Source organism: Cystoisospora suis, assembly GCF_002600585.1.
Source record: "Cystoisospora suis strain Wien I chromosome Unknown contig_3140, whole genome shotgun sequence".
NCBI classification, from domain to species: Eukaryota; Apicomplexa; class Conoidasida; order Eucoccidiorida; family Sarcocystidae; genus Cystoisospora; species Cystoisospora suis.
Window position 1 is genome coordinate 18,335 of NW_027155935.1, and position 16,192 is coordinate 34,526.

General features: G+C 46.4%; 1 protein-coding gene across 1 annotated transcript; it reads left to right on the plus strand.

Annotated features, from left to right (window-relative positions):
- Positions 1-163: 163 nt before the first annotated feature.
- CSUI_006272 (abc transporter transmembrane region domain-containing protein) lies at positions 164-15,469 on the plus strand (the record flags this gene model as incomplete). Its single annotated transcript, XM_068066436.1, has 14 exons — positions 164-3,502; positions 4,107-4,400; positions 4,700-5,125; positions 5,963-6,072; positions 6,844-6,957; positions 7,396-7,552; positions 8,232-8,376; positions 9,415-9,596; positions 10,279-10,718; positions 11,726-11,878; positions 12,717-12,764; positions 13,576-13,666; positions 14,138-14,268; positions 14,950-15,469. The coding sequence occupies exons 1-14, from the start codon at positions 1,229-1,231 to the stop codon at positions 15,467-15,469; spliced, it is 5,085 nt and encodes a 1,694-aa protein (XP_067921584.1). The 5' UTR covers positions 164-1,228.
- Between the last annotated feature and the right edge of the window lie 723 nt (positions 15,470-16,192).

Sequence of the window (16,192 nt, forward strand, 5' to 3'; positions counted from 1 at the left end):
AAAGGGTGGAAGAGCAGGAGACAGGAGAGACGCCGCTGATTGATGGTGGTGGTGAGGAGAGTGCGCCACCTCGCCGTCCTACTCCTCCAGCCAAATGACGCCCGATGATCTCGATTGGGCGTACTATCTACTCGTTCCTGCCTTGATTTTTCTTTATCGACGGAGAACCGATACATGTGTCTGCTCGAAAGAAGTCTAAGAACACCGGAGTTGATAGACAGGAAAGCTCAAGCCGCGGAGAGTTGAAGATCAAGCCCTAGGAAGATCATCTTAGAGAAGGTACTAATGTCTACAGAAGATCCAGGTGACCATGAGGCAGTCGTTGTAGCAGATCGGGAAAGATAGATAGATGATGCACACACTATGGGAAATGAAGTTGTGGTGGCGAGACACCAGAGGAGGCTCAGCACACTCGAAAGATAACTCGCGACGGATCCGAGCAGTGAGTGTATGTACATGTGTCGATATGGATCGACTTAAAATGTTTCTATTCTTCTCTCTCTAATCCATTTAGTCACGAGTGTTTCTATTCTTTCCCCCTGATCTCTTTAGTTACCATTGTTCTGTGAGGAGGGAAGGTAGGAGTTAACGAAATGGATGATGTCTCCTCTCCATAGTTTGTCTAGTGATAAATGATTCCTCTGTCTTTTTTGCCCGAGCTGGTGTGTTCTTCTACAAAGATCGAAAGAAAAAGAGAGAAGAATCGATCTCTCGTCACCATTCATCTTGTTTTCATCCTTACCATCGTCATCCTGTCTCTAGTAGAATCTCGCTGTGATCGTATCTTGTGCATTTCTCTCTTCTTTCTTGCCGGTGTTGGTTAGAGAGGGTTGGGAAAAAAAGACATGACGGCGACTTCGAAGGATCTATCTACTAAAGGAAGAAGAAAAGGACGATAGAGCTTTAGACAAGAAGAGACAAACGGGATAAAGAGAAGATGTGTCTTCTCTTCACGATGTGCGTTTCTCTTCATGAAACCCAATAGTCCAGGACGAGATTGTTAACTTTCTGGGCATCGCCTTCTTCGTGTTCTTCTCATCTCCTTCTTCTGTTCTTGTAGTTTCTTTCTCGCCATCTCTCCATGACATTCTTTCTCCCGTCTATCTTCAACTGTAGACTCTTCTTCTATACATCCTTTTTCTCTCAGTTTTCTCTTTTCGTATCCTTTACATGAGGAGTTCGTTCCATCTTCGTAGCTCTTCTTCTTTTCTTCTCTATCTTCATAAAGATGTCTCCGTCACATACGCCGCCAAGTCCTTCTCTCCGACAACCACTTGTCGAAGACGCTGAAAGAAGGAGAGACTCACCGAGCTCACTCGACAATCGAAGTTTCCAAAGCCAGGAGGATTATCTATCCGATTTACAAGATGACAGAGAAGCTGTTTCTTCTTTGCTTCTTCCCCCTAGAAAAGATGAACAGGGAGGGGGAGATAAAGGACAAGAACGAGAAGAAAGACACGACGAAGCTTCTTCTCCTTTATCCTCTTCTTTCTCTCTTCCTCAAGCTGCGTGTACAGCATCGCATCTCTCTCAGCATCAAGAGCGCCTTCTTCTCTCTATGAGATCTTCCCAAGAACGGGTTTCTTCTCCTCACTACAATTCTATATCTTCCTGTCCTTATTCTAACCCTCCACGCGCTATCATGAAGGAGCACCACAACTTCAAATCTTCTTGTTCTCTCCCCCCTTGTTCTTCTTCTTCTTCCAGTAGTAGTAGTAGTCGTTCCTATGGTAAGACACCTGAAGATGCATGCCCAGTAAGTCACACAAAGGAGAGAGGACGAGTGAAGAAAACGGCGATTTCTCCTTTGTCAGATACATCAAGAGACTCGCGTTTCTCAACCCGGAGAAACAGGAAGAATGACGCTGTGGAGGGAGAAAGCTCAAGAGAGAAGAAAGGAGATATATTGTCGTCTTCCTCTTCATCCTTCTCATCACCTATGGAAGAATTGCATAGAACGCCAGTGCAATCAAAGAAGTCGCGCTCTCAGGGGAGATTCTTAACATCTCCTGCTTCAGCTTCACCTCCTCCGCCGTCTGTCTTTCCTTCTTGTTCTTCACCCTCGTCTTCTTCCTCTTCTCCTATCATTTCGTCGTCCCGTATGTGCTTACCTTGGTCATCATCCTCTTGCACGGCTTCTTCTTCTTCGTCTCTTCTGTATCAAGCCTACGAGACGGAGAGACTTGAGAGAAAGCGACACATAAGGAATGGCATGATATGCGCCGGACTAGATCTTCTTCTTCTTCTACCTCTTCTTGCTACCTTAGTCCAAACACATCGAAATACCCCTTTCTACTCGATCTCTCATTCTCTTATCGATGTAGCTATCCTACATTTCTCCAGGGCTCTAGCGATTATCTATGCATTCTTTCGGCTTATGGTAGGAGGGGGACGAGGGCGATGGTTGAATAGAAAGCATAGAGATAGAAGTCTCTCGGTCCTAATAGAAGAAGAAGAAGAGATCTTTGCAGCCGCATGTCAGGGAGGAGATTATCTCTCTGATGAGGAGGAGGGAGAAGATCTGAGGGAAGATCAGCATCTCGATGGCAGTGAGAAGAAAGAAGAACAAGAAGGAGAGAAATTTACAGGAGGGACGAGTCTAAGTGATCTTTTGATCTCGACAAAGAAAGAAGAAAAGAGAGATAGAAGGAGGAGAAGAAGAAAGGATAGGAGACCAGAAGAAGGACACTTGAAGTGGGGGAGTGAGGATGAAGGAAAAGGAGGAGTTCGAACGATACGAAGAGCAGACCTGAGAAACGCATGCTCTCCTGGAAAGCAAGGAGAACTCCCCTCTCATGATGTTGAGGTGTATATACACCAGACCCCTGAGACGTCGTCAAACCGTCATGACAAGACAGGCTCTCCTTCTTCTCTCTCTTCTTCTCAGCGAACTGAAGAAGAGGGAGTTAGAGAAATCACTCCCTCTTCCTCTTCTCTCTCGCCTTTCTCCTCAACTTCATCTTCTTCATCGTCAACTTCTGTTTCTTCCTATCCTTCTCCATCACAGGACCTTCACTCTGGAGAAGCGAAGCCTTGCTCTGTCTCTTCGCCTTCTGGAGGAGAGGCAGAAGAAGACGTAGAACAAGCGTACCGGGTTATAGGATTAGCTATATGTCTTGCAGAAGAGGAGGAGAGACAATCAGGACGTCGTGTAGAGACAGCTAAGCATCGCATCAGTATCTCGGCGCGTATTCTTGGAGTCTGTTTTCTCTGTTCTATTCTCAAGGCTATCAACTTTCGTTTCGAGGCTGCATTTGATCTAGACAGTCAGCTCGCAGGATCTCTAGGGATACGATTACCTCTCTTCTTCTCGCCTTCTCTCTCTACTTCTTCATCGTCAGCCTCTTCCTCTTCTGACTCGTTTTTTGAGGGGAGTCATGAGACAAGAGGTGCAGCAGAAGCAGCGGATGTCTCAGTGTATGTAGAAGTTCTTCTTCTTCTTCTCCCTCTCATTGAAGTTATATGGGCTGTCCTTGCTCCACCTTTAGAAGCCCTCTTCCTAGTAAGAAACAACAAAGCAAAACACTGTGTTAGACAAGACCTCTATGGCTTGACTATGTGATACAAGGACACGGCTATGGCAGTGGACAAGGAATATACATTCTGGACATGCAGATGTATGTAAAGATGAAAGATACTTGCAGCCGGACTTCTCGCTTTCCTACTTGAGCAGTTCTCTCTCACTTCCGTGGGGCGGCTGTGTATGCACTATAGGTTCTTGTGTCCATCCTGTCTGTATGTGGAGCTGGTAGCAGTGGTGTGTGTATGTATGTGCGGATGTACAAGTACGGGTGTCCGTATGCATTGATAAGTGTGTATGAATACGTATGGACGTGCGTGTAGGTAGGGTTGTACGAATGTATGAATATGCATGAGTAGGTATGTATGTATAGATGTACAGATGTGTGCTTGTATGGATGTATGTATGTAGGTAGTGTGTATGGATGTATATCTATGTATGTGTACATGTGGATACACATAAATGTATGTATGTACATGTATGTCTGCCGGGATTATTGTCTAAACAACTCATGAGTTACAGCGACATTATTTTTCTCTGTCTCCATGACTGTCACTTGTCTCGTCTCCTTCTTGTCTATCTACAGTGGCGAGTACGACAACACCTTATCGAGGAGAGATCTCTCCTTCATCGTCGTTTTCTGCAACTGCAACAGACGCAGAAGAGTCTTCAGCAGGAAGCCGAGCTCCGACGGCGGAATAGAAGGGAATCCATAGGAGAGGCGGGACAAACAGGGCTATCAACATTAGAGGAAGAAGAGGGCGATGGAGATAAGGAAGAAGATACAAGGCGTATACCACGTGGCGGATCCGCAGCAGGGGGTGATAATGCGACTGAGGAGGAAGAAGAAGAAACTTTCGAAACTGTCGAGTTTCTCAAGGTACTACGATCAACGAGAAAGAAAGAAAGGAGCAGCAGCAGCACTCTACAGACAGAGAGAGCGTATATGGAGGGATAGACGTTTGTATGTACAGATGAAGGATGGTATATACACGTGTGGTTTTCTGCAGACAGGAGTCGTTCATTCTTTCCTTCGTCCGGTCTGTGCTTTTCCTCTCTTTTCTCCCTTGCTGCTCCCCTCTGTCCTTCCTGTCTGTTATGGGACGTCACTCTCCAGTCTTCATACACAACTCGAGATTCTCTTTGCGTTCCTACGTTTTCTTTTCTTTCTTCCTTCAGCTTCTTCGTCCATTCTTCTGGCCGACCGGGAGATCATCATTCTCTTCCTCGTCTACTTCCTCAAGACATCAGCTGTCTCCTCCATCCTTCTGGGAATCTCCTTTCGTTCTACGTAGTCTCGCTGTCTCAACGTTCTTCTGTGTAGGGGTGAGTAAAGGCCTTACCTTAATCTCTCCTTTACTCCTTGGAGCTGCTGCAGCCGCAGCTGCCCGGGCGGCTGCTCTCTTTGCGGCCCATCATCATCAGCAGGCACTGGACCGACAGGGAGGAGTGATAGGAAGAGAAGTCGGAGGAGGAGAAGAAGGTGGTGGTAATGGCGATGCTGTGGCAGAGGCAAGAATAGCAGCTCAATATGTAGTAGGGTTTGCGTGTGCGGCTTTCGGTTCAAAGCTCTTCAAGGAGATTCAGATGCTTGCCTATCAAAAGGTACGCACACATCTCAAAGGACGAAAAAGAGAGAGAACGTGGTCATCGTGTATAGACTCTCACTGTATACTTCCGCGTGTTAGCAGCTTCCGTGGGGCTTTCAAGACTACGTACAGCCTTGCACGTCGGGGAACTTTGTTTCGCGATTATCTCCTATCGTAAGCATCCTAGGCAGTTCGGTTGCTATCGGCCAGCGGTAGACACGATGAGCGAGCGGTACGTACTTGGAGGGAGGCTAGTACTGGAAGAGAAGGAGGAAAATCACCGCTTCTACAACAGACTCGCTGATTGAAACTCCTATAATACAACCTTTCTTACTCGTCTTCTAGATGCCTCTTTACCCTAATAGAGCGGATCAGATGTCATCAACTGTATACGTGTGTGAAGGAAGAGGTAGAAGAGACGGCTTATCAATCATGTGTTTGTAGGGAGAAGTCGAATCACAAGCGGATCGACAGACCGACAGACAACAGACAGACAGATCTAGCCGATTGGTTGCTCACCGCCTGTCGACTCATCTGTTCCTTCTGAAGTGATGAGAGCATCAGATGTAACTGTGTAACTGACGTGGAGAAACGGGAGAATCTTCAGCCGGTCTCTGTCTACCTCTCTGTCTGTCTTCCGTCTATCTATCTTCTTTTTTTCTCCAGTCTATGGATTCTTAACGAGTCCACCTATCTCTAATCTATTCATTTGGAATCTACCTACCTCTCTAGATTGCCTTTTGATCTGCCTCATTCATCATAGCAGTTAGGATTGCTTTGCTTGTTTCTCTGGGCTGTGGCGGTCTCCTCCATGTGAATGTATCGCCTTGTCTCGACTCCTTTCTTTTCATAGGTTCAACAGGCTGCGTATGTCGAGATATCTGGACGGACCTTAAGTCACTTACTTTCCTTACCTCTGGAGTGGCACGTGAAGAAACAGATGGGCTATGTACTGAGAGCTACGTAAGAAGCAAAGTCTCATCATATACGAAGACACCATTCGAGCATCTTCTATCCAGTCGTCGCCGTTGTTCTTTTCGCAGTTCAGTCAGAAAGAATCTATTAGCTCAACAGCCAAAGTTGCAGAAGACTCGTTTCCTACTGTTAAGTCCGTCGCACTACATCGTAGACAATCAGTAGAAGGGAGAGCTTCGCGCTTAAACCTCCGGTTCTTACGTCGGAGGAGGGAAGGAACAGTATCGCCTCATTTCCTCGAACACGATCCCAATAGACAAGTATATCATTGTACGCCTCTTAAGTATGAAAAAACAACTTGAGCGGTGCATACATACCAGAAGATCTCTGTGCATGTGTGCTTCAGACAGAATACATACAGTCTTTATCGGTCGTATTCTCATCACTTCATTTAGATTGGTCGTAGTTATACACGCCTGTATCTTATGAGAAACACGCGAAATATCCCAAGGTTGCAACACACTAGTCAACAGTAAAAGCAGGTAGAGGGAGTTTTCTCGAATCTGTCATTCAGTAGCAGTTTGGCTTGCACGGCAGGGAATCTCAGATCGGAGAGTTCATATCAGATTGAAGCGTAAGTGTATTCTGAAAGAGATTTGAATGGCAAGATGTATAACCGGTGCTAAGAGGAAGAGGCTCGCACATACACAGATATGTCCTATCATGTGTATGCATACAGATACATGGTTCTGGGGTATCTGCGGCTCTCTGGTTTATATGTGCCTTTTCCACTCACTGACATGTCGTTTCTTTTTTCAGAGATAGAGGGACAGACGCATGCTCTTCTTTGATGACGTATCTTGTTCTTTATCTTCTTCCCGCTATCTTCGAGTGTATTGCCGTCTGTCTTGTCTTCATCTTTCACATGCGACAGTAAGTCCCATCTCATCTAGCAGTAGAGAAAGTTGAAGCAAAGTTAAGATCAGTAGGGCCCTACATGGTATTTCTGTGGACTAGACGGGTGGATGAGTGGTGACAGACGGAAAAGGAGCTTCAGCGTGGTTTGTTGCTGATGTTATGAGTCTTTTCATCGTACCAACAGGGAGGAAACAGAGGGGAAACCTTCTGACAATGAACAGAAGAAGAAGGTGAACCCATATGTGCCAGCATATGGCTCCTGCTCGTCTCTCTGCCCTTCCGCCGTGAAAGCAAGCCACCTAGTTATTTGTCATTCCTCAGAGATCCTGCGGACGAGGGACGCCGGGGCGAGCAGAGATACCTCTTCTTTCTCATTGATATATGTGTTCTGTGCTACCATCTGGCTTTGATTTCCCCCCCTTCTCTTGCTTGCGCTTGTTACTTCTACGACAGCCGTGTCCTCGCGTCCCTCCTCTTTCTTTCTCTGACGTTGTACGCCTGGCTGACTCTGAAGGTTACCTTGTGGAGACGCAAATGGAGAGAGGCGCAGAACAAGAGTGATAGCACATATCATCAGTTAGCTATTGATGCTCTAACCAACTTCGAAACGGTAGGTCATACGGACTCCCAAGCTTCATATAATGGAGTTTCCTAAGGTCATACCTGTTACACCTTGGATGCCGCAAATGATACGTGAACTCGATTTGTCTGCCTTCACTGTGAGTGCTTCTCTAGGGGGACGAAAAGTCTCCTTCGACGTTTTTACTAGTGCGTAGATACAGCCAGGAGGTTTTTGTGTTCGAGTTTGTACGATGGGCACTCGAAAGTCTTGTCTACTTGTCTTCGTTGTTGTTTCCGATGTATCATCCTCCTCGTGATTAGTTAGGTGTCTACCCCAGATAATGAATGAGTATCTATCAGGAGCGAGCAGCGTATTCTCGCAGCTAGCGGACACATCGAGTCGCTCAGTTCTGTTGCCGTCCATCTTATCTCTCCGCAGACCCAGACGTAACAACAGGGGAATGCACAGCCACCGGGAGACAAGACGCACGCACATGATGCTGACGTATATGTCTATGTGTCTGTATGTTCGTACCCATAGTTCGATGGAGCCAGGTATGCACTCAGATGCTTGAGTGCATGCAAGGGTATGTAGATCTATAATCTTCGGAGGGTTCTTTTGCGCTGCCTCTCGTTCTAAATTCCAGTCAGTGTGTAACAGGAGACGCCGTTGTATCATAGGCATCTCCCTCAAAGCTGCAGCCTAACTCTATCGCGTGCTTTTGCAGGTGAAGATGTACAATGCAGAGGGTTATGAAGTGGAAAGATATACGAAAGCGGTACAGGATTATCAGAGTCTAGGGACTCGAATTCAGGCGTCTTTATCTTTCCTTAATAGCTCTCAACAGGCTATTGTATATGCTACTCTTGTTGGTAAGAAGGAGCTCGTGGTATTCTAAACAGGGGAGGGAGAAAGGTTTGGCAGGCCTCCCGTCGGACTCGTTTTTCCGTACATCTTGGTGTGCTGAGTTGTCATCGGAGAGGAGGTGTAGAACTAGACAGAGGCTCACGAGAATGAGGTCTGGGTTGTTGATCTATCCTCTTTCGCTATATCGACTCGTAGTGACAACAGATGTTCTAGTCCATCGGTCTATCAATCTGTCTATCTTCATTCTGTCTATCTATCTCTTTCTATCTCCTTACTCTACCTTTCTATCTGTATGTGTCTACCTAGCTATCTACCTACCTTTAGCGTAGCTGCCTATCTTTGATCTGTTTGTCTCTGTGCGTGTCGACTGCAAAACGCTCACTGCTTTTAGCTGGAACATCCTCTTCAGTGTGGTAGAGCCCTTGCCTTTCTTGCGTGCGTAGTGCTAGACATATACATGTCTAGGCATATACATGTAGATTTACACACACTTGTTATGCTCCAGGTAGTACTGTTACGTACAGCTGTGGAACGCAGACAGTACACACGGTTTACATACACTGCCTCTCGGCTGTCGTAATAAGGCATTTCTTTCTTGATCGCCGAGCTTGCATGCATTAGTTCCTTGTACATGCAAACATGTCTTTTTCTTCTGCTCGATGCTTCACCTTCCGCTCCCCCACTTTTCCGTTCTCCTCAATACTCTACGTTTCTTCTTGTCAACTCTCCGTTATTTCTTATTAGTTCTAGCTCGCAGTTTTCGTTTCGCTTGGTCTTCCCGCGTACCTACACCCCATCCTTACGTGCCTCTCTTCTATAAGTGAGGTGTCCCCCTTCAAAGAAGTACTCTCTTACTAGTTATCCTTCTCCTCTTCTTCCTTTCTTTCTTAAGAGATCCAGCACAATGTCGCCGTCCTCCTTATATGTACTTCCATATACTTCCTTCCCTTGTACCATTGTCGAACTTCTACTGTCATGACAAAGAATTTTTCTTTCTCTCTTTTCATCTTTGTCTGTTCTCTTCTGCCCCTTTTTATTTCCAGGAGGTCTATGTTTTACCGTCCAATCTATATCAGAAGGAACTATGGGTGTAGGAGATTTTGTTACGGTGCAGATGTATCTTCTTAATGTCTTCGCGCCATTGAACTTCCTCGGTACTATATACAACGTTATTGTGCGTTCTCTAGCGGACGCTCAAAATCTGTCACATTTACTAGGGACAAAGGTATGCCAAAGAGAGCGAGAGAGAGAGAGACGGCTGGTTAGGGAGAGGAGAGGGGAAGATACCCCTTCAGAGAAAGAAGATAGGCATATGTCATTGTACTTCTAGTGTCTGTTGGGTAGTCATGTGTGTTTCTCTTCTGTATCTCAAGTGGTAGGTGCGGGAAGTGCCTGGATCATCAACCTGTCTACGATTATAGGGAGACGTGTTTGTGTGAGGTGTGAGCATCGTGGATCTGGTGTATACGTAACTTCGTATCTATACATCGCTAGGTATGTGGATCTATACAAATACAGGTGATTCGATACAGTTCAAAATGTAAACCTACCTTTTGATGGTGTACTGTAATGTTGAGACAACACATAGAACTTCGTTGACGCGGTGTTCCCTTTCGTAGCTGCGTCTAGCTAGCCGCGCTTTTTTATGCTCGGGTTGCTAATGCGGCAGAAGTAGGGGTATGGAAGAAAGAATCGTTCTCTCGGCTAACACGTGAAGTGAGAGAAGGTCGGTGATTTGGCTATGCATGCAGGGGTCCTTCCTTCTTGTTCTGAACCAGGTTCCCCAAGGAACGTCTCTTCGCATATACGGACGCCTGCACACACGGACACATAGATATGAATGACGTCTACATACACGTTCAGTCACCATTTCGTGTATGTGGTGATGTGTGGTCTTTATGTATCAGCCGCGTATCGTTGACGCGCCTGGGGCGGTCTCGTTAGTAGAGCTTCTCACCCATCCTGCTCCCCCTTCATCTTTCTCAACGTCCACAGCCCCTGCGTCAGCTCCAGTTACGTCAGGCTACACCACACCTCCAGGAGGAGAGACAGATAAGATCGAGGTCTCTTCTCATTCTCTCCAACATCCGATGGAAGATAAGAACCATAACAATAGAGACGACATGACAACATACCTCCTCCCGCCGTCATCACTCACTAGTCAAAAGAGACAAGGGGACATAAGAATTCGCTCTGCTTCTCCTACAAGAGGAGAAGAGGAAATGATAGAATATCACCACCTTCAAGCCCCTATTAAGCCCTTGACCGTATGGCCTGTTGGTGGACTTCTACCTCCTCCTAAGCTTCCATATGCTCCAGCGATCGAGTTCGATAATGTCTACTTCAGGTGAGAGAGAGAATGAGTTTTCTCTCGAGTTCCTCTAGAACATGGAAATCTTCTCTGCCTGTCATGGATAGAGGCTCTTTAATGGTACCTGCTGTTTCCTCGACGCACACACAGCAGCACATTGAAGAGAGTTAAGTCCCCCGGCGGCTTCAGAATCGCGAGCCTCTAAAAAGTAGAGCATGTGTAGAGACAGTGCAGCCGTGACAGAGTAATCGCGTGTTGAATATGAGTGGGGATCATATTGGCTCGTATTCTTCCCCTCAGACCGGGTGATGACTTGGATAAGGTCTTCCATGGGGGGGGGGTATCTCCGTATGTACGAAGTGGATGTCATCTGAGGGGAGGCTTCTCTGTAGTGCACGTACTAAGGCCTTGTTTCTATGAACTATACAGGTACGAGCAATTCTTCTTCGGGACAGAGTAGAGTTATGGATGACGTCTACACGATCAGTGCCGTGAGTTTCTTCCGCTGGTGTGTACATAGGTAGATAGACAGATGAATGAAAAAAAAAACAACCAGAGTTTTGTGTCGCGGAAATTCACCTTTCTGGTGCATCGCCAGTATAGCCTCTGTGTACGTGTATATGGAGAATATATGCCTTCTCTAAACATATAAGCATATAAGTCGATTGTGGAAGTGAAGTCCATGCCTGCTTCACTCACCCTACTCGATTCGCGTCATGCCTACCTGCCTCTCCCGGGGCCCCTGTATGTTCATTTGCATGCCGTTGGACAAAAACAGGTCCTACCATTCTGTTGGCTGATACGTCCTCTGTTCTACACTAAGCGTATCTACGGGCGTCTACCGATCTAGATGTATACACACATATATATGCAGATAAATACCCACATATCTGTATACATACATACATACATGCATATGTGTACATCTGTTGCCGTTAGGAAAGAACAGAGAGGAGCGGGCTAGTGTCTATGAGAGGTTGGTATCCCTGCTGGGGCGTCGTGGTAAAAAAAGGAGTTGTCTGTGTTGCGGCCGATTGTCACAGTTACTATGGCGATGGTTCGACAAGAGTGAAGGGTTCGATTCGTGGAGTCAGTCTCAAAATCGGTCCCTGCACGACTTGCGCCTTCGTCGGGGTATCTGGAAGTGGCAAAAGTACTCTGACGAAACTTCTGATGAGACTTCTTGAACCTGATAGGTTAGTTACTTGCCTTTCTTTTCACTTGAACTCTTCTTCAAAGTAGCCTCCGATATTCCTAGCAGGACTGGCGTACGGGCGAGATCTCATTGGGTCTCGTCTCCATATATATGCGTGTCTGTTTGTCTAACGTGATATGTAAGAAGTGTAGTAGTTGGTAGTCTGAGTGTTTGTTGATGGCTCTATCTTCCATACGCAGTTTCCGATTCCCAGACACATGCAGATTGCTATTTCGTCTTCGCTACACTGCCTACGCGTACCGGCGTAGTCCGAGCTGATCGGCAAAAGTTTGCATGCAGTGCTGAGACAAAGAACGTGAATGCCCTTTTCGCTTCTAACTGATAGAGTGTCGCGTATCCTCTTTCCCCGCGTCAGAGCTCCTTTCATGAGGGAAGGCAAAAGTCTTCGGTGCTCTTCTTCCTCTTTCTTGGATGGGAGAAAGCTCCGGTCCTGAGACGAAAGAAATATATCATGCATGCGTATCCGAAGAGAACGTGTTGGAACGCAGCCGAGTAAAGCTAGCACTGGGCTATCGTTGTACATCTGTCTCTTACAGAATCAACTACACGGAGTCTACCGTCGCTTGCGAGCGGATCACCGTATACAATAAGCTTTTGTTTCACACATTTTTGATGAGAAGATGCAGTGCGGATCGACAATGTCTCTCTCTCTCTCGGCCATGTAGAGAGAGGCGCGTGCCTCTTTGCCTCATCGCACCATCTGCGGGTCCGCAGAGATTCCACAGTCAAATGAAGCAAGTGAAGGAGGGCGGGCTCATTGCACTTACCATTCTGTGCTTTAAGATTTGTACGTATGTTTCGTACTTGCTTTTGTATAGAGGGAGAATTCTGATCAACGGAGTGGACATCACCTTAGTGACTCAAGAGTAAGTTAAAGAAGAGCAAGATAAGAAAGAGAGGAACGAGGCAGTTTTCTCTTCCCTCTCCTTCCGTTTCTTTTCTCCATATCTTCTCAGCTGTTCATGTTCATGCGGAAAAGTCGACAGGTTTCATAAACATCACATTGGAGGATTGCCGTACAACGAGCTTGTGAGACACTATCATACATACATGTCCGACAGTAGCTCTTCATACTCTTCAAACGGTGTGAGGATGTACAGCTGGAAATGATGATGAGAAGAGGGAAAGGCCAGGCAGCGGATATAGAGGAGTGCTTTCTCTTATTGTTGTCTTCTCTATGTGGTGAGGTTATCTATCGAGAAGAGAAAGGACGGAAGGATAACGAGCCGCCACGCACCCCGGTTCTAGGCGGATGTATATACAGGGTATGCATAAGGTGGTTTCGATGCAAGGGTTAGGGTCGCGGTCTCCACTTGTGTATGAGGAAGGGACATGCGGGGGGACACAACCTCAGTGAAGTATAGAAGTACTTACAGCGAGTATCGGATCAGCTTACATCTCTTGGAAGGTTTGGTGTAAATGCTATGAGGTGGGAAGGAGATCCTCACAGGTAGCTTAAAAGCTCTTTTCACGTGGATACACAATATATATATATGATGTGTAAGTGTCTTAGGCAGGCTGCTCCCTATGTAGGCAAGTATCGATGTACTTGGATTACCACAGGCAGCCGGTTCGTTCTTTACAGAATCACAGAGAGGATGTTTTCGGCTTCTACAGCTCGAGTGAGTGCATGCACTTTCTTTTTGCTCTCCTCATTGTTGGTCCTTTTCTTCTTAGGTCTCTTCGCGCATGCATCGGAATGGTACCTCAGGACCCTGTCATGTTCAACGCGACGATATATGACAACATCGCTTACGCGAGACCAAGTGTAAGAAGAGGATTTCTCAAACGACCACGTCATGAGAAACCTCCAGGAGATTCCTGTTGTATATGTCCTGTTGTGTGTCTATCCTTGTGAGCAAGAAAAGTCGCTTAGTCGTGCAAGGACTCTGCCCATCTTGCATTCTCCTCGTTTGCTTGGTGGTTCTCTGGTCTATATTTCTCGAGAGTGATTGGACAGAAGAACACTTGGCTTGTCATCGCTATCAATCGTAATGGCCTCATCATAGCTATATCGCATCGTCTCTTCTCTGCTCTCGATTCGCCTTCTCGACTTAGGCTAAGGGGTCCCATTCTGGGACTGAGCCCCGTGTCGATAGAGAGGTGGCGCTCCCCCAGGCATTCATTCACTTCTTGATTTCGTCAGTTGAGAGGCCGATGACGTACAGTCAAGAGCCCAAGCCTATGGAGGGAGGGGAAGTGATGTGGCCCTGTTTGCATGCGTGTGTGTGTATGTTAGGCTTCGTTTGAAGAAGTCGAGGCAGCAGCTGAAGCGGCTCAGATCTTACCTTCGATTCGTGCAATGAAAGATGGATGGAAAACACGAGTTGGCGAACGAGGCCTGCGGCTAAGCGGAGGCGAAAGACAGAGGTCAGATAGACATTAAGACAAGAGATAAACGAGACGGACGGAAGGAAGGAATACTGGATTGATGTTTGCAAATAGCTTGCGTCACTTTGCTCTCTAAACTCAATAGACTTCGCGGTTGAATACTACGTCTCGATGATCAATGGTCGCACCCAGAGATTTCCCACGAGCTCTGCATGTATGCATGTACGAAGGATTGACTATGTCAGCATGCGGTCTTTATAAGCAAGTGGATTGAACTTGTTTTCTCTGTATCGCGACTCCTCATTTTTCGCACCAAGTGTCTCGTTTGTTCCTGCGGTGGTAAAGAACGATGGATGATTCATGTGTTCGATGCCATGGTCCATGTCATCTGTGTATCGTTCTTTACACGGCATACACCCCGTGCATAGCTTCGTGTATGTATTGCTCTCTACGTATATACATGGCCACACACACGTACACAACTTCGGTGACATATGCACGGCGTGTGTTGTTTCTTACCCGCATAAGCTGACATGTATTATATGGGTAGGTTATCCTTCCCTCGTGATAGCGACTCTCTGCGATCATACGTGATGCTTGCTATACTTGTCTGTTCACATCGTCTCTCTGTTGTCTCCCTACTGGATTTTCACTCCACGACGTTCTTTTGATCTTGGGTGTGTATGTGTCTATTTCTTTCTCTCTTTTCATTCTTTTCAGGGTGGCTATCGCTCGCTGTTTATTGAGGAATCCTCCTATTGTAATGTTAGATGAAGCGACGTCATCTCTAGATTCTGTAACTGAAGCTAATATCCAGAGAGAGCTCTTACAGTTGAATAATAATAGAACAGCATTGATTGTCGCACATAGACTCTCTACCATTATGCATGCAGACATGATATGTGTTATGCGGGCTGGACGGATAGTTGAGAGAGGTACACACATAGAATTACTAACTAAGAAAGGTGTCTACTTTGAGCTGTGGAAGGCTCAACAAGCCAAACACGAACAAGAAGAGGAGGAAGAAGAAGAACAGACGATAGAGGGAGGTGAAGGAAGGGGTGATGAATGGCAGCCAAGTCGACAGGAGATGAGAACAAGACAACAGGAGGAGAAAGACAAACAAGAGATGGGTTCCAATAAGCAAGATAAGACACAGGAAGAAGACACCACCTGTAGATACACCACCATGACAAGGAGAACTGCAGGGGAGGGGAGATGTCCCTTTCTTCACAGGTAGTTGAATGATCGACACAGAGACTTCACTCATCTCCTGACTCGTGTCCAACACTATACAGGCTACATCTCTATTTGTTTATACAGGCATGGGGGTGTGATACAGGAAGGAGTTCTTGATGGATATGGTGCTGTGTTGAAGTGGAGCTGCTGAAGAAGAAACTACATTCTCCTAGGTTTCATGGCGGACCAACGTCATGGTAGAGGAGGCTACTACTATATTCTTAGCTAGAGAGACACACTCAAATTGTATTTTGTTTTCGTGTGAAGATTCTCAGTCGGTGCCTCGTTAACAAGAGATTCTTTTCGGCTGAAAGAGAGTTCGTCGCATGCAATGCTGGGATGATAATACGGGCCGAGGGAAGCCAGAAGAGCTTTCTCGGAATGATAACAGAGACTGAAGAAGTAAAAATGAAATCATCGGTGATATATTGTACTTCTCGAAGCCTTCTCCCCTTCCACGGGAACAGGTGTCACTTCCATCATGCGGAGAAAGTTTCTCGTCTCTCCATTCTTTTACTTGACGAAAGTGAAGTTTCTACACACACCAAGACAACGCCGTCATGTCCGCATGGTTTCAGTCTACTGGATACTAGCATGCCTTACCGATGACTCTCCTACTACCCCCGTTGTTCTCTGTGGTAGTGAGGGGACCTCGTCACCTTTCGAAGACTTCATAGTACGAAGCATGGGTAGAACTATTGCATGCAAGCATTGTCATCACGAG